The sequence below is a fragment of the Bubalus bubalis genome, chromosome 10 (genome assembly GCF_019923935.1).
Source record: "Bubalus bubalis isolate 160015118507 breed Murrah chromosome 10, NDDB_SH_1, whole genome shotgun sequence".
Lineage (NCBI taxonomy): Eukaryota > Metazoa > Chordata > Mammalia > Artiodactyla > Bovidae > Bubalus > Bubalus bubalis.
This window is the reverse complement of record NC_059166.1, coordinates 2,696,779-2,715,159: the sequence shown is the minus strand read 5'-3', so window position 1 is coordinate 2,715,159 and position 18,381 is coordinate 2,696,779. Positions and strand designations below refer to the sequence as shown.

The 18,381-nt window shown below is 51.6% G+C and overlaps 1 protein-coding gene and 1 long non-coding RNA gene across 10 annotated transcripts in view; one reads left to right on the top strand and one right to left on the bottom strand.

The window, feature by feature from the left end:
• RPS6KA2 (ribosomal protein S6 kinase A2) overlaps window positions 1-18,381 on the bottom strand; it is a 331,893-nt gene that overhangs the window by 16,784 nt on the left and 296,728 nt on the right. For all 9 annotated transcript variants that reach the window (XM_044924007.2, XM_044924008.2, XM_044924009.2 and 6 more), the window contains 2 exons: window positions 12,218-12,348; window positions 11,136-11,261 (listed from right to left, as the gene is read on the bottom strand). In XM_044924007.2, the coding sequence (XP_044779942.1) occupies window positions 11,136-11,261; window positions 12,218-12,348 (257 nt within the window). The remainder of the gene's footprint in view (window positions 1-11,135; window positions 11,262-12,217; window positions 12,349-18,381) is intronic.
• On the top strand, window positions 1,413-16,526 carry LOC123327629. The gene is made up of 3 exons (XR_006542239.1): window positions 1,413-1,551; window positions 15,729-15,887; window positions 16,392-16,526. It is a non-coding gene; the product is annotated as an uncharacterized LOC123327629 (long non-coding RNA).

The window sequence follows — 18,381 nt, the reverse complement described above, 5'->3', positions numbered from 1 at the left end:
CCTGGGCTGTGAACCCTTTGCAACTTGAGAAGATTAAAATCATTAGTGGTGGTTTTTTTTAAAAGTTAATAGTATATTCTTTTTTTTTTTTTTTGCAAATGAAACTTTAGGATTTTTGTTGTTGTTCAGTCACGAAGTCGTGTCCATCTCTTTGCGACCCCATGGACTGCAGTACGCCTGGCTTCCCTGTCCATCACCAACTCACAGAGCTTGCTCAAACTCATGTCTATTGAGTCGGTGGTGCTATCCAACCATCTCAACCTCTGTCGGCCCCTTCTCCTCCTGCCTTCAATCTTTCCCAGCATCAGGGTCTTTTCCAATGAGTCAGCTCTTCGCATCAGGTGGCCAAAGTATTTGAGTTTCAGCTTCAGCATCAATCCTTCCAATGAACACCCAGGACTGATCTCCTTTAGGATGGACTGGTTGGTCTCCTTGCAGTGCAAGGGACTCTCAAGAGTCTTCTCCAACACCACAGTTCAAAAGCACCAGTTCTTCAGTGCTCAGTCTTCTTTATGGTCCAGCTCTCACACTGATAACATGACTACTGGAAAAACCATAGCTTTGACTAGACAGACAAATCACGATGGGACAGGACGCAGGCTGAACAAGAAAGAAGACACTTTTTTTACCATGCTGATGGTGCGGGGCAGGGTGAGGGAACCGTCACGGGACCAGAGGTGGCAGCTGCATGGACAGGGCCCCCAGGCCTGGGCATGCTGCCCTCCTCCCTCCTGGGGTGTCTCCCCAGGTGGCACCAACCGGAAGCCAGGGGGCGGGCAGGGCACCGTGGTGGGGTCCCTAGTGGGCCTGGAGTTGGGGAGTGGGCAATGCCTGGAGGGGGTCCCCGGGGAGCGGAGGCGGGCTCAGGCTCCCGCACCTGCCCTGCTGGCTGCTGCCTCCCACCCAGTCTGGGCGATGGGGGGCCAGCACACAGCGGCGAGTTCTGTTCAGACCCAGAGTCCTGATCCTGACTGTCGTCAGCGAGGGCTGGCTGCGTTTATCCACAGATGTTTTCCTGCGGTTGTTTGCAGAAAGCTCAGGAAGGGCACACAGAGGCGTGACGACTGGCCCCTCTGCCTGAGCGCAAAGCCCAGGTTTGTGGCGGACAGCCGGGGGTCGAGGACACTGTTCGGAAGTGTCCAGGAAGGAACTTCTTCTCCGTGGGGGTCAGTTTCTTGGGATGATGATTGTGGGACTGGCTTCTCGTTCAAGCGAGCCCTGGTCAATCGAGTCCCTTATTTTGAGAACAATGTTGCTTTATAATGTTCCTTATGCAACAAAAGTGAGGGGAGAATTCTCAGTAAACAGGTCCACATGCAAGGCCTCCCTTCTCCGTGCGGACACTCAGAGGCTGTGGACAGACCACAGGTGGGGAGGAGCAGAGGGTCTGTCCTCTCCTGGCGCAGACGCCACCCGGCGGTCAGCGCCCAGAGAGGCTGGCAAACCAGACTCTCCAGGAGCTGCTGTCTGAGCAGCTGTATGCTTCCACAGCCCACGAAGCGAGTCCAGCCCCAGCAAAAGAGGCAGAGGACAGGATTCTCCTAAGCACAGGTAGGTATCAGCACGTCTTACTCCTGCTGGCTGAAGGCGGGGACGAGACTGGTCCAGACGTTCCAGCATCCACATGCTTGTTCCTCTTCCTTTTGGTCTCTGCATTTCCCCATCTTCCTCTTCCTCACCTCTGTTCGGCATGGGCCCCCTCCCAGAGGCTGAATAATACAGGGCCTCGAGGTGCACAAGATGCGGGGAGAACGCCCAGGCCCGCCACACCCCCTCCCGAGGCAGAGTGTTTCCTCTGACTTGTCGAGAGGATTAATACCATATTTGAAACGAGACTAGCAGAGCGTGGAGTCCCTTGTAAAATTGAACAGATACCTTCTCTTGTTCAATTAACTTAAACAAATGACACAGATAAAGGGCTCCAAGTTTTCCTGCCGGAAAAAATTAAATTTCCATGCCAATCAATTTTCCTTCTAAAAATAAGCTCTATTCACGTCAGCCATCTGTCTTAATTCCACTGCTTTTCTGGTTGACAAATTACATACGCAGCATGAAAATGGGCCCAGAAACGCGGTGTAACTGTCAGCAGTCTGTTGTGAATACAAATGGGGTGGACAGTCAGGCCAGCTTCAGCCCCGAGTGTGTTGGCCACACTTAACTAGAATTACAAATCGGGAGACGCTGACTCTGGCACAGTTTCAAGGATGGAGCTTTATTTTTACCTGACTCCATTGCTATTTTAAGAACACAAGAATCTGCGCCTGAAAGGACTCCCAGCTGTGCTGCCCTTCGGGACAACGTGGCCATGGCTGCTGACGTCCACTCAGACCCGTGTGAGCCTCGCAGACACACAAGGAAACGGGCGAGCGGCGCCTTGGGTGAGAGGAGCCTGTGTCTGTGTGTCTGCAGAGGAAACAGGCCAACCAGAGAGGCTGCAGCCACAGAGGGCTCCCTTAGTTTTCGATTCATCAGCGATATCCCCATTTGGCTCTGGGCTCTGGTTCTGTGATCAGTAAAGCCCTACCTGGCTGGACTGTGAGTTTCCCGAGAACAGGTTTGCTTTTGCCTGGAACCTAGCACTGTGTCTGCCTGGGAAAAATAGTTAATACAAAATTGTAAAAAATGAATGAAAGTAACTGGTTACTGAACAGAGGGGTTCAGTAAGGAGATGCGTGCAGAAGGAAATGCGATCTAGAGACAAGAAGTGTTGGGTGGACCAGGCGTCCTGCCCACTCTGACAATAAACAAGCCAAAGGAAGGGATGCAGTGATTCTGAATTTGAAGAAAAGCCCCGGATTGCTATCTCTCTCTCTCTCTCTCCCTCTTTCGGTCACACCACGCGGCTTGTGGAATCTTAGCTCCTTGACAAGGGGTTGCACCCAGGCCCCAAGAGTGACAGCAGAGTCCCCACCACTGGGCCACCAGGGAACTTCTGGGACTTTTCTCTCTCACCATCCGTCCTTGCTACCACCAAGCATTGTGATGGGGTGTGGACAGGAAGCGAGCTGGGAAGCACGCTGGGTTCTAAGAGCCCTGAAACAGGCACTGCAGGCCGGGAGGACGGGGACAGGCGGGGACCACACCGTGGTCAGAGAGACTGACGCCCAGCAGGGGAGAGGGGTTCTGGGTTCAGGGAGGGGCGCTGCTCCCGTGGGAGTGGGCTAAGGATGGGGTGAGGAGGGGCCGGAGGAGCTCCGGGAACAGGGCAGTGCAGGCCTGCTGGCCACTGCAAGAATCTGGGTTCCACCTGAGTGAGAACAAGACCCAGATTCCTCCACAACCAGTCCTTCCCATCAGGAAGCTTCCACAAGCTCTGACCCTTATCCATCAGAGGGCAGATAGAATGAAAACCACAATCACAGAAGACTAACCAAACTGATCACACGGACCACAGCCTTGTCTAAATCAGTGAAACTATGAGCCATGCCATGGAGGGCCACGCAAGACAGATGGGTCATGGTGGAGAGTTCTGACAAAACATGGTCCACTGGAGAAGGCAATGGCAAACCACTTCAGCATTCTTACCTTGAGAACCCCATGAACAGTATGAAAAGGTAAAAAGATAGGACACTGAAAGATGAACTCCCCAAGTCAGTAGGTGCCCAATATGCTACTGGAGATCAGTGGGGAAATAATTCCAGAAAGAATGAAGGGGTGGAGCCAAAGAAAAACAACACCCAGCTGTGAATGTGACTGGTGATAGAAGCAAGGTCCGATGCTGTAAAGAGCAATATTGCCTAGGAACCTGGAATGTTAGGTCCAAGAATCAAGGCAAATTGGAAGTGGTCAAACAGGAGATGGCAAGAGTGAATGTCAACATTTTAGCAGTCAGTGAACTAAAATGGACTGGAATGGGTGAATTTAACTCAGATGATCATTATATCTACGACTGTGGGCAAGAATCCATTAGAAGAAATGGAGTAGCCATCATAGTCAACAAAAGAGTCTGAAATACAGTACTTGGATGCAATCTCAAAAATGACAGAATGATCTCTGTTCATTTCCAAGGCAAACCATTCAATATCACAGTAATCCAAGTCTATGCCCCAACCAGTAACGCTGAAGAAGCTGCAGTTGAATGATTCCATGAAGACCTACACTACCTTCTAGAACTAACACCAAAAACAGGTGTCCTTTTCATCACAGGGGTCTGGAATGCAGAAGTAGGAAGTCAAGAGATACCTGGAGCAACAGGCAAGTTTGACCTTGGAGGACAAAGGCTAACAAAGTTTTGCCAACAGAATGCACTGGTCATAGCAAACACTCTCTTCCAACAATAGAAGAGAAGACTCTACACATGGACATCACCAGATGGTCAACACCGAAATCAGATTGATTATATTCTTTGCAGCCAAAGATGGAGAAGCTCTATATAGTCAGCAAAACAAGACTGGGAGCTGACTGTGGCTCAGATCATGAACTCCTTATGGCCAAATTCAGACTTAAATTGAAGACAGTAGGGAAAACCACTAGACCTAAATTAAATTCCTTATGATTATACCGTGAAAGTGACAAATAGATTCAAGGGATTAGATCTGATAGACAGAGTGCCTGAAGAACTATGGATGGAGGTTCTTGATATTGTTTAGGAGGTGTTCATGAAAACCATCCCTAAGAGAAAGAAATGCAAAAAAGCAAAATGGCTGTATGAGGAAGCCTTACAAATAGCTGAGAAAAGAAGAGAAGCAAAAGGCAAGTGAGAAAAGGAAAGATATACTCATCTGAATGCAGAGTTCCAAAGAATAGCAAGGAGAGATAAGAAAGCCTTCCTCAGTGATCAGTGCAAAGAAATCGAGAAAAACAATAGAATGGGAAAGACTAGAGATCTCTTCAAGAAAAAGAGATACCAAGGGAACATTTCATGCAAAGATGGGCACAATAAAGGAAAGATAGGGTATGGACCTAACAGAAGCAGAAGAGACTAAGAACAGGTGGCAAGAATACACAGAACTATACAAAAAAGATCTTCATAACCCAGATAACCATGATGGTGTGATCACTCACCTAGAGCCAGACATCCTGGAATGTGAAGTCAAATGGGCCTTAGGAAGCATCACTATGAATAAAGCTAGTGGAGGTGATGGAATTCCCGTTGAGCTATTTCAAGTCCTAAAAGATGATGCTGTGAAAGTGCTGCATTCAATATGCCAGCAAATATGGAAAACTCAGCAGTGGCCACGGGACAGGAAAAGGTCAGTTTTCATTCCAATCCCAAAGAAAGACAATGCCAAAGAATGCTCAAACTACCACACAATTGCACTCATCTCACACACTAGCAAAGTAATGCTCAAATTGCTCCAGGCTAGGCTTCCACAGTACGTGAATTGAGAACTTCCAGATGTTCAAGCCTGTTTTAGAAAAGGCAGAGGAACCAGAGATCAAATTGCCAACATCCGTTGGATCATCGAAAAAGCAAGAGAGTTCCAGAAAAACATCTATTTCTGCTCTATTGACTATGCCAAAGCCTTTGACTGTGTGGATCACAACAAACTGTGGAAAATTCTTCGAGAGATGGGAATACAAAACCACCTGATCTGCCTCTTGAGAAATCTGTATGCAGGACAAGAAAAACAGAACTAGACATCGAACAACGGACTGGTTCCAAATAGGAAAAGGAGTACATCAAGGCTGTATATTGTCACCCTGCTGATTTAACTTATATGCAGAGTACATCATGAGAAACGCTGGGCTGGAGGAAGCACAAGCTGGGATCAAGATTGCCGGGAGAAATATCAATAACCTCAGATACGCAGATGACACCCCTCTTATGGCAGAAAGTGAAGAGGAACTAAAGAACCTTTTGAAGAAAGTGAAAGAGGAGAGTGAAAAAGTTGGCTTAAAGCTCAACATTCAGAAAATGAGGATCATGGAATGTGGTCCCATCACTTCATGGCAAATAGATGGGGAAACAAGGGAAACAGTGGCTGCCTTTATTTTCTTGGGCTCCAAAATCACTGCAGATGGTGATTGCAGCCATGAAATTAAAAGACGCTTACTCCTTGAAAGGAAAGTTATGACCAACCTAGAGAGCATATTCAGAAGCAGAGACATTACTTTGCCAACAAAGGTCCGTCTAGCCAAGGCTATGGTTTTTCCAGTGGTCATGTATGGATGTGAGAGTTGGACTCTAAAGAAAGCTGAGCAGTGAAGAATGGATACTTCTGAACTGCGGTGTTGGAGAAGTCTCTTGAGAGTCTCTTGGACAGGAAGGAGATCCAACCAGTCCATCCTAAAGGAAATCAGTCCTGAATGCTCATTGGAAGGACTGATGCTGAAGCTGGAGCTCCAATACCTTGGCCATGTGATGTGAAGAACTGACTCATTGGAAAAGACCCTGATGCTGGGAAAGATTGAAGGCAGGAGGAGAAGGATATGGCAGAGGATGAGATGGTTGGATGGCATCACTGACTCAATGGATATGAGTTTGAGAAAGCTCTGGGAGTTGGTGATGGACAGGGAAGCCTGGCATGTGCAGTCCATGGGGTTGCAGAGTCAGACCCAACTGAGCGGCTGAACTGAACTGAACTGAGTGAGGAAACCGCTGTGGGCAGTGGGTCGGGGCGGTGGGGTTGCGGGTGGTGGGAATGGTGTGGAAACTGGCATAGACTAAAATACGCACCCGGTCACGTCAAGCCACAAAGACCTAAAACTGAATGAAAGCAAAACTGCATGCAACTTGTACAAAGTGAGCACAGAACCTCTCATGAAATAAGAATATGAATTATCTTTTCCTTCCAAATATACCTCTCGCCTTTGAATCCTAGTGAATCATAGTTACCTTCTGCAGTTCATCACGATTCCATTTCAATCTTATTTAAAATGGAAGGTGCATTAACGCTCTGGCATCTGTGCAGTTTGTGTGTTGTGTTATTTCCAAGTCTTACACAATTTCATCCCCTCCCACTAGCCTCTGGGGCTGGCTGGGAACACAGAGGTGGACCTGAGTCTCACATCAGACGCCCGTGAGAACAGCTCCGAGGTCTCAGCAAGCAGGGCACATCTGTTCACTGCAACATGCCTGAGACAACGCCATGGTTCTTCCCCTTCAGCCGTCCTAGCCTGAGGCAGGTGCACGGGGGGACACCCCACCAGATGAAGCTGAGGTGGGGGGTCAGCGACGTGTCCTCCCAGGTCAGACTCTCCCGGTGGGGGGCCCCGGGCACCTGGTGGGGTTTGCTTCAGCAGGGGGCAGGGCCCAAGCCCAGGGACCAGACTCCTGTTGTTCAGTCACCAGGTCATGTCCGGCTCTTTGTGACCCCATGGATTGCAGCACACCAGGCTCCCCTGTCCTCCACTGCCTCCCAGAGTCACTGAGAGAGTCGCTATTCCATGTGGTCTCACTAATTCAGGACCCGAGTATAAAAATGCAGCTGAGAACAAGTGCAAAACCAGCAATTTTGTTTTCTGGGTGTATACCTGGGTAGGTTGGTTTCAGTATATTGGTATAAAGACCTCGAACTGAAATTGCAGTTTAATTAAAATTGCAGTGAATGTGACGACAGAGTATTTACGATACAAAAGTAGGTATTTATAAGGCTGACATAAACTGAAAGCAAAACACAGTGATATTTCCAAGAATGTGAGAGCCGCTGCACGCTGAACTCTGAGCTTGGAGGCTGATGGTTTGGGACTGGCCCCGAGGCCCCTCAGAAGGGCCGCACCTGGACCCCGGCTCTGGGCAGAGAGGGGGTGTCCTGCCCTGCACGAAGCGTGTTCCTGGTGCATAGGCATCCAGCTACCAGGACAGCAAGCAGAGGCTCCGCAGAGAAGGAAACCGCCCTCATCTCCAGACACCAGCTGCCGGATTTGTTTACCCAACACTCCTTTATCTTTATGCTTTAGGTTGGGGTTCCCAACCTCGCCTGACCTTGTGGGGTTGAGTCTCTGGGGCACTAGGGTGGGGGCTGTCCTGCGTGGGATTCGGGGAAACACCCTGACCTCTGGGCACCACACGCCAGGAGCAGCTCCTGCCCCACACATGTTCCCCCGGGGGGCAAAATCACCCCTGTGTGATGGCCTCAGGCAAGGCCCGCGTATTCCGCCCATAGCCCTTCTGTCCAGGGAGACCGCGGTTTCCTCCTGCGGCTCTGCACGCAGAGGGGACGTTCCCGCCTCCTCCCAGTAGCCGCACAGAGGACACGACTGGATTGTCTCCGAATGAAACCAACCCCATTCTCCGTCCAACAGTCTGCAGCGTGGGGTCTGCACACTGTGGTGGCCTGAAGAGGTGTCGCCGGAGTTCAACAGGGCGAGTGCGGAGCTGGGACCCACTCGCAGCCGAGTCGCTGAACCGCGTCACGTTCGAGAGCACGCCGAGCCGGGCAGCTTCTCGGCTCCACCGCCAGCGAGTGCGGTGCTGCTGCCCGTCAGGTCAGCAGAGCACGGAAGAGCCAACGCACGCTTCCGCTGTGTTCTACCTGGAAACGCTGGAGAGGGAACAGAACGGGGAGCCGCAGTGGGGCCGGGCAGCTTTGGGAGCAGATGGGCTCGTCCTAAATGCTCTCTGCTGTGGGACTCCCGCCGGCTTTCGTCTCGGAAGGAAATCCAGACGGGGCGTCTGCCCCCCGATGGAGGAGCCGACGCTCGGCGAGCGGGTAACCGTGCCGCCTCGGTCGCGGGCGTGCGTCTCGCTGGGAGGCGCCCCTCCTTCCTCGCCTAATCCAAGTTCCAGCCGAATCACGACCCACCAGGGGCTCGGAGACCATGAGGGCAGTCCCTGCGACGCCCACCTGCCCAGTCTGTCCAGGGAACCCCGAGGATTTGACTTCAAGGATCTTCAACTTCAGCTCGGACTCGCACCATCAGCTGCAGCCACAGTTCCTGGCTTCAGTGCCCAAGAAGCTGGGGCTGGAATCCCCGGAAATGCCAATCGTGGGGTCCAATCTTTGGGGACGGAGTTAGAAGCCAGTTGCTAACAAAGCTGAATTCAGACAGTGTCTTTTTGGTGAGAGCTGGATATGGGGACGCTGGGGGAAAGACTCCGTTGCCTTTGTCAGTGGAGGCTTATTTTCAGAAACTTCCCTTGTCAGGCTGCACTCTGGAAGGGCACCAGTGTTGGGCGCCTGCTGAACAAAAGACGCGTTTCTCTGCGCTCAGCAGAAGCCTCGATTGTCCCTAGGACTGGTGCTGGCCACCCGACACAGTGTCTAAAGAAATCCTGTGAGGAGTGAGCCACGCAGGAAGATTTTAAGAAGGCCCTGCACGCTTACGAAGCATGTGAAACATGTTAAGTAAAACTGAAGTCCTCTTGTCGAGGCTGGACTTGGTTCTCCGCTTCCCATCAGCTTGTCTGGACATAGGAACAGCATCATCCAAGATCCCGTTAAATCCTCCCGAAGACAAGGAAAAATGAAACTCCTCATTGAGCCAAATCCAGAAACGCATCAGACCGACATGCGGGGTGGCCCCTCTGCAGCCGCAACCCCACCCACCCAGGGATTTTAAATCGTGTGGTATTTCCTTCCGTCAACCACTCCTCGACGTGGTCAAGACACTGGGTAGGCTGACGACCCCAGACCCGCGGAATGCACAGACTGAGTCTTCCTCCAGTGTAAACACTCTGTGTTGTTTGAGGAATTCAGGATGTATTTGTCACAAAGCCATAAATTCCCAGCCCCAGTTAAACCAAGGACGTGCGATGCTTGGGGCTGGTATCTCCGACAGGGCTGAGCGTGTCCTCAGGGTGCGAGGCCGTGGGCAGACGTCCCGCTGGACACTAGGATCATCTGATCCCAGGAGTGGCCGGGGAGCTGGGGGTGGGGTGGAATGAGGCCGAGGCATCGCAGCCATCGCTCGGAACAATCTTCTTGGAGCTCAGGAGATCCCAGGGGCTGGAACGCCTCCTCTCACTCCACTGCCTGCTGCACGGGCTCCATCTGTCCCTAGAGGCTCCTTGAAGAGCAGGGGAACGTCACGTGCACCATCCTGGGGTAAGCCAGGGCGCCCTGATCACCACGACACCATCCGCTGGACCTGGGTCCTCAAGCGCCTCCCGGCCAGCTGAGTGGGCGAGTGGTGGACAGACCAGCTCTCACCCTCGAGGAGGGAGAGCGCACGAGTCATGCTTTTTGCAAAAAATAGATTATGACTTTAGCAGAAAGTTTTAGCTTTCATCCACATTTTTGTTATTGTTGTTCAGTTGCTTGGTTATGTCTGACTCCTTGTGACCCCATGGACTGCAGCACGCCAGCCTTCCCTATCCTTCACTAATTCTTGGAGTTTGCTCAAACTCACGTCCATTGAGTCGGTGATGCCATCCAACCATCTCATCCTCTGTCGTCCCCTTCTCCCACCTTCAATCTTTCTCAGCATCAGGGTCTTTTCAGATGAGTCAGTTCTTCAAATCAGGTGGCCAAAATATTGGAGCTTCAGCTTCAGCATCAGTCCTTCCAATGAATATTCAGGACTGATCTCCTTTAGGATGGACTGGTTGGATCTCCCTGAAGTCCAAGGGACTCTCAGAAAGCATCAATTCCTTGGTGCTCAGCTTTCTTTATGGTCCAACTCTCACATCCACACATGACTACTGGAAAAACCATAGCTTTGACTATCCACATTTTACCAACCAGAAAATGCAAGAAACTGATATTTTGGATTTCCAGATCAAATATTGAATTTAGCAACAATTACAGAAGCAAAAGGCAGGATGGAGAGAGTGCCAAACTGGGTGGTAGACAGTCGTCACTGTTTACTGGGCCTGATGTTGAGGGTAAAACTGCCAGCTCTCTGCTGAAGCTTTTGCAAATGTTACAAAATATCTGCTTCTGTTTATCTCTTTAAGTTTGGTGACTGTAACTTCCTTCCTCATCCCTCCCCCCTTCCTCCCCTCCTTCCCCAGATGCGCTGCCTATCTCCCAACTCTATATTTTCCAAAATACCGAGCACCCAAAGCTTTTGTCCCAGTGTGTTTCAGGTGGAAAGTTACTAAAGGCGCTTAGTACCCACCTACACGTTGACTGGAGAAGAACACACTCATGATTTGCAAAATAGCTTTTTAAGAAGTGACCTGATATCAAGGCAAACGGAACTGCCCACATCAGAGCCTGGGGAAAGATGCGTGAGAGGGTGTTCACGAAGCCGGACGTGCCTGCGGGGGCCCGGCGCTGCGGACGCGTGCCCGGGCGCCCTGCTCTTACCTTCACGGCGTACTCGGTATCCGTGGCCTTGTGCACACAGCGCTTGCACACGGAGTAGGAGCCCACCCCGATGTCCTCCTTGATCTCATAGCCGTCAGTGAAGTGGATGTTGTTCCCGTGCAGCTGCTGCAGAGACAGCGGCGGAGAGCGGGGTCGGGGGCTCTGGTTCAAGTGCCCCCGAACGCAGGCGCAAAGGGGGCTCCAGCCTGCACATGTGGGGACACCGAGGCCAGGAAGGCGCGGCGGCTCAGACCACAGTTGCAGGGCTGGCTGGTGGTGGTTCCAGATCTCAACCCCAGCGTCCCCATCTTTCGGGTCAGGACCCTGGGTTGGCTGCCCCACCTGCTTCCCCCAAAGACCCCAGGGAGTGAGGATCCGGAGGGGGGAGGTCAGATGCCCTGAGACACAGGCGGCGGTTCTGGTGCTTGCGTCCAGAGCAGGATCTGGATGTCACTGTCTGATGGAAATCCCACCCCCGACGCCCCTCCCCAGCCCCACCTGCTGCTTCAGGATGTAGAAAAAGTCACCCATTACGGTGACATGGCCGCAGCGCGGTCCACTTTACACAAGCTGTGTTTTCCCAAAGGGCCTTGGGGAGAGAAACATGGCCTTCCAAGACCATCCACCACACCCAGACTCGGTTCTTAAAGGAAAAGTAGCCCTGATGCCTTGTGGGAGTCTCTACAGTGCTCACCTTTACACAGTGCAAACCTCCTTATGAAAATGGCACTTTCACTGACCCCCTAAAACTACATTTCATGATGGCAGTTGGGATATCCACCAGCGTGGACACTCATGTCCCTGGGGAGGTGGGGGAGCGGACCAAGGGGCTCTACAGGATCTCCTGCATGATGGGGGACAACCTGGACATGGGGGACCACCTGGATGCGGGGGACCGCCTGGACAATGGGGGACAGCCTGCACGTGGGGGACAGCCTGGATGCGGGGGACCGCCTGGACAATGGGGGACAGCCTGCACGTGGGGGACAGCCTGGATGTGGGGGACCGCCTGGACATGGGGGACAGCCTGCACATGGGGGACAGCCTGGATGCAGGGGACGGCCTGGACAATGGCAGGTTACCTGCACGATAGGGTGAACCGTGGCTTTGTGCAGATCTTGCTGCGAGGGCTCCTGGACCAGGCTGGAGGCCACGAAACTGAATCCTCTAAACAGATGATGGGCGTTGGCGCTGGGGGGTACGCCGGGCGAGTCTGCAGGTAACAACCAGAGAATCAGCCTTCCAGGGGAGCTGAGCCACGACGTGGTGCAGAAACCCTGTGAGTGTGTGTGCGTAGGTATGAGGTGTGTGTGTGTGCACAGGGGTGTGTGTGTGTGTGTGTGTTAGATGAGGAGGTAAAACCGAGATCAGAGAAGCTGAGCCCTAAGAAACCACACTTTATTTTGTGGCTCAGCTGGTAAATAATCTGCTTGCAATGCCGGAGACTCAGGTTCGATCCCTGGGTTGGGAAGATCCCATGGAGAAGGGAACAGCCACCCACTCCAGTATTCTGGCCTGGAGAATTCCATGGACTATACAGTCCATGGGGTCACAAAGAGTCAGACATGACTGAGCAATTTTCACTTTCACTACAGCAAAAATACTCAACAAAAACTTCAGGACGATCATTGATAATAACATATTCGATATTCATTCTGAGCCACAGCCCTTTGCCCTGCCCACTTGAGACAGAGGAGACGGAGCCCAGGGCCACCAGCAACCTCGGGTCAGCTGTCACTGCGGGCGGGGCCCGGGGAGCCACACTCCGAGTGTCTCAGTTCAGTGGAACTGGGCGCAGGGATGCAGGTCCAGCAGGGTGACCCTTCTGTTTCCCGAGGGTCCCCAGGGGCCCGCCTGCAGCACACAGGGTGCTCTGCTCCCGGACCCTCAGGGAGCCCTTCAGCGCTGACCCCGCTAAGCTCTGTGCACGTGCTCTAAGGCTTGACTGCTGCTGAGATGGGTTCTGTTCCAAGTTCACCATTAAGGAAAACAAAAGGATAAAAGACGGGCAGAGAGAAAAGATCTGCATCGTATGTAACAGACAAAACTCTCCATCATGCAAAAAGCTCCCGGAGACCAGTGAGAAAAAGGGGAAAGGTCCAGGAGAAAAATGGGGGAGGGCATGGACGGGCTGCTACCTGAGAAGGCGCTCGGTCCCTCTAATAGGGGCACGGTGACCGGGGTAACGCGCTGCCCAACAAATCTGCAAAAGCTAACCAGGCACGTGCGGGTTTGGTCAGGGCTGGCACTGCAGTGGTGGGTGGGAGCCCAAGTCGGCAGAATCTTTGCAAGGCTGACATGGAGTGTCTACCTAAGCATAAATCCACGTGCCTTCTGAAGAGCAGCGGTGATACTCGTACCCCACAGAATTACTTTAAGGTGATTAGAAATAAATGTGGAAAACGTTGGTCTTAGCAACATTTGTAACGGCAAAAAAACACCCTGGCGACAACCTGGATATTTATCATCAAGGAAACCAAGCTGCGTCCGTGTTGCAGAAGTGTTGCTGCAACCAACGGAGCTGTGCCCACATCATCAGGACGCTTGGTCTGGGTGCAGGGACACGAGGAAGACGACGAGGCCCAGGATGAGACACGGCTGCGTCAACTGACAAAGCAGCTGGTCAAGTGGAAAAAGAGAAAATACGCTGTGGAACATTCCCACCGGGAGAAAAACTCAAAAATATGTATCTTAATATATTCTAAAGCACATTACTATAAAGCCATAAGCAATAAAAAACAATAAGTCCTGTCGTGCACTGGGGGCTTCCCAGGCAGTGCTGGTGGTAAAGAACCTCCTGCCAGTGTAGGAGACGTTAGAGACCTGGGTTTGATCCCTGGGTTGGGAAGATCCCCTGGAGAAGGGGATGGCAACCCCCTCCAGTATTCTTGCCTGGAGAATCCCGTGGACAGAGGAGCCTGGCGGGCTACAGTCCATGGGGTCGCACAGAGTCGACACGACTTGAGCACACCTTTGACTTGGTTTGAATACTTTATTTTGACGTGGAAATAATATATAAACGAAGGCTTTCCTGGTGGAGCCGGGGGGTGGGTGGGGGTCAGCTGCTGCAGGAATGTGCATTTTCCTCCTGAGCATTTTATTTTGGGGGAAAGGCAATTGGGGTGTGCCGGGAGCAGGAGCTCCACCTGTGGCAAAGGTCATGAGGAAGGAGGCTCGGCATAGGCAAAGGCAGGATCGAGCTTCAGGAGTTCCCCCGGAAGTTCTCGAGCATCTACTCCCAAAACCAGAGTCTGCCTACTTTCTGCTTTGTGCTCTCACCTACACCTCTGACTTTACGGGGGGCTGTCCCCCACTACCTCTCTCTGAAAAAAGAGTTAACTTAACAGCTCCAGTTAATAAAGTTCCTGGGTGTGATAGTGTTTCAACCTACAAACTCCTTTGGAAGTCCTCTAGCCTGCCTGAATAGGTTTTTCCGGCCACATGTGATTGCTCAGACCTCCCAACTGTGAGAGGCAGGAGATGTTCTAAACTGTCTAAATACAGATTCCTTTGAGCAGTTAAAAGATTGATTAGAAATTGTATTGGTGAAGGGTTTTTTCACTTGTTGGGCCAATGTTTGCTGCTAAGTCTCCATACCCCTTACCTGCTGTGTCCCTGGCAGTGTATTGATTAATATAATTGGTGTAAGTAGTAGCTTTAATGTTTGTAACCTTGGACCCTTGAGTTAATTCTTTTTCTTGTTATAGCCCACCACACCTTTGACCTTTAGGAATGCAACTTTATCTAATGCTTTTGGAGGGTGGCGCCTGACTAATCACCTTTAGAGAAAAATAAGTTTTCTGAAGAAAGGGTCTTAAAATGTTAACAGGCCTCCGGGCCAGAAAATGATGCAAATCACCTAAACTTTTGCATATGATAAGTTTGCAGGAAGAAAGCCTGGCTTACTGCATGACTCTACCCCTTCCCCCATTATCCTCTATGCATAACTTAAGGTATAAAAACTACTTTGGAAAATAAAGTGCGGGCCTTGTTCACCGAAACTTGGTCTCCTCATGACGTTCTTTCTCTCACCTTCTGGCTGAATTATTCAGCCTCTTTTCTCCACTGAATTTCCTCACTGAGCTATCCTTATTTAACAACTCTTTATATCCTTAATTAACGTTTAATTAAGCAATTGTTTCCTAATCCTCCCCGACGCCGTCCCCGCTTCGAATTCCCTGGATCCACCAGGGCTGGACCCTTGCAGGGGTGTTCCTTCCATACCCGGGGCTAAACCACGAGCTGAGACCGGGCAGCCCACATGGCTCTTCCAGGGAGACCTCGCAAGGTGACAGGGCTTCTCGGATTTGCCCCATCCCCTTTCAGCACCTCTGACCACGAGGATGCGGGTCTCAGCCCCTGACGTCTACCTGTCAAAGGGCTCCAGAGTCACCCGAGTGACTGAGATCAAAGCTGACTGCACTTGGAAGCAAGGTGCTAACGTGCTAGACTGGAGAAGCTTAATTAAAAAGCACAAGACTCGCCTGTGTAGTTTCTAGAATTTGGAAATTATGCACCGAGACGGCAGAGGCAGCAAGCGCCTTCCAAAGAGGTTTTGTTCCCGGGCTGGCTTTGACTGTTTTTTCCCTGCAGAGAACTCTGGCTTCGAGGTCTGCCTGCTCCTAAAGTCCCCCAGGCGACGTGTCCTGCGCTGGGTCTGCACCAGGCATAGGGGCACGGTGTCGGTTCAGCCAAGGTCAAGCCCAGAGGAGCAGCTTGGATGGAGGAACTCGAGCCCACGCAGGATCTCGGGTGAGCCACGTACAGGCTGAGGGCCGAATGGATGCAGGCTCAGTTACAGCAACTGGGAGTCTGTGTGGGTGGGATGTAGCTTCCTGCGAAGTTGAACAGATACAGTACCTTCCTGGGCGAATGGAGAAAGTCTGTGGATCAAGTAAGCAAGGACTTCAACCGTTAAAGAGGTGTGAAGCCCAGGGCCATGCCTTCTAACGCTCGGGGTGCCTCTCCCTGCTCAGACCCAGGAGAGACCAGCTGAGGTTCACACGGACCTCACAGGACGTTATCACAGCCAACTCTGGTCCGGGCGGCTACATGTGACCACACGGTAGCGGCAGCCGTGACTTTTAACAGGCTTTACAGTCGGCTAGGGGACACCGACTTCTAGCTCAGTACCAGAAGAAGGGCAAACGTGTGAGTTAGATGAAAGGAAATTTAAAGCTGAGTACAGTCAACCTTCGTTGATCCTAGGAGTGATTTCTGACTTGTTGCAATGTTTGTTGTGCTTTTAAATCTTAGGCTGGCATCTCCTGCGGGTCAGCAGACTCTGAAGGGCAGCTGGTGTGTCGGCAGGGAAAGTCCACCAGCTTTGGCATCAGCTTAAGCTAAAAATGAAAGACTTGAAGACTGCGACAAAAAATTCCGACGCTGCGTCCAAGTCTGACACAGGGCGTGGATCACCCGCGGCTCCAGGGTTACGCCGCGTCTGCTGCCCTTTCAGTCATGAACTCGAATCATGTGCTCAGAAGAGTCTGGTCTCTTTTGAGGAGACAGGGTTATTTTTCTATGTCTTGGCATTCCAATTACTACCCCCTCAAAGGCAAATTGGGTCCTGCAGTAAGTACAATTGATTGGAGAAATCCAAACAGTAAGAGGTAAAAAGAGCTATTTCTGGACAGTATTAAAATGCACTGTGTCTAATGATGTTTTCCTTTAGCTAATAATAAAATAAACTTGAATTCTCTGCACAAAAGATATATGATGTGCTTAAAAAGAAGCCTGCTAACAATACGGGCCAATTAGGTTGGGGTTTAAATTCTTCATGGATAATACAAAAAGCGTGCACAGGTGAATAATTCAGAGTTGACCGCATTAGCATTTTCTTGCCAGGCAACACAAATCCGGTCTTTATTTCAGGATTTTAAACACAGTTCCCAATGATGGAAACCCTTGGTGAAACTGTGCACCTTTCATTAAGGATCTGGAGGTTGTGAGGGTGCTCGTCACAGGCAGAGTTCTCTGCTGGAGTTAACCCCTCTGGGTTCCGTGGCATTTGGGTAAGCCATGGAGGGGGCAGACAGTGACCTGCTCAGGTGAGCTGGGGGCACAGCCAGGATGGAATCCCCCTTCCTGCTCCGTCTTTCCAACCTCTGGGGCTAATGAGTCCACCTGAGTCTGTGAACCGGATCAGTGCGGCCAGGCGAACGACTGGCCGCCCCTCACCTCCAACATACAAGGACTTCCCGAGGCCACTGAGAGCTGGGTGAGCGCCCAGCCACCTTTCCTAGAGGACCCCCCTGGTCTCCACCTCCTCCTGAGCAGCCACGCGAATCTCGCAGCAGCAACTGGTCACTCTGACCACGGCCGCAGGCCTCACTAGGGCTCTGGCCCTGAGGACAGTCTTGGTTTTATCTGGGGGCTCTAGGAGGACCCAGAAGAGACCAGTGAGTGTCTGTGCCTCGACTCCCTAATGGATAGCGTCCAGCATCCGCTTCCTTTCGGGTCCTAGAGCCTCTGCTGCGGGGATCCACAGGCGCCTTCCAGGCCCCAAGGACGCCCCCTCCCCACCTCTGTGTTTGCACAGGGCTCACATCCCGAAAGGGCCCCACTGTGGTGTGGAAATCCAAGTGGATTCTCTGTTGTAACATTATCCACTTGACATGTCATATTTGACCATCTATTTATTTTACGATTGTCTTTTTTAATCATAGGCAATTTCAGATTCAGTAACAGTGAGAGAGGAGCAGGAAACGGCAACCCACTCCAGTATTCCTGCTGGGGAAATCCCATGGACAGATGGAGCCTGGCGGGCTGCAGTCCATGGGGTCACAAAAGAGTCAGACACGACTGAGCAACAACAGTGAGCAAAGCGTGGGAAACCCCATTCGCACAGCACGCAGCCCCGTAGCTACCAACGGGCTTCACGTGTCCCATCCAATCTCCAGAATAAGGCGTGCTCGGTCGCTCAGACGTGTCCGACTGCGACCCCGCGGACTGTAGCCTGCCAGGCTTTCTGGAGTGGCTGCCACTTCCTCCTCCAGGGAATCTTCCTGACCCAGGGCTCAAACTCGTGTCTCCTGCATTGCAGACGAATTCTTTACCACTGAGCCACCTAAAGAGTGGGCACAATCTCCAGAAGGGGCTTGTCACGGTTTTTTTAGACAAAACCACCGTGCCTTTACCGTGATGAACTGGACTGTGTCCCACAGAATTCCCATGCTGAAGGCCAGAGTGACTGTACTGGGAGAAGGGGTCTCGAGGGTGTAAGTGAGGTCGTAAGGGTGGGGCT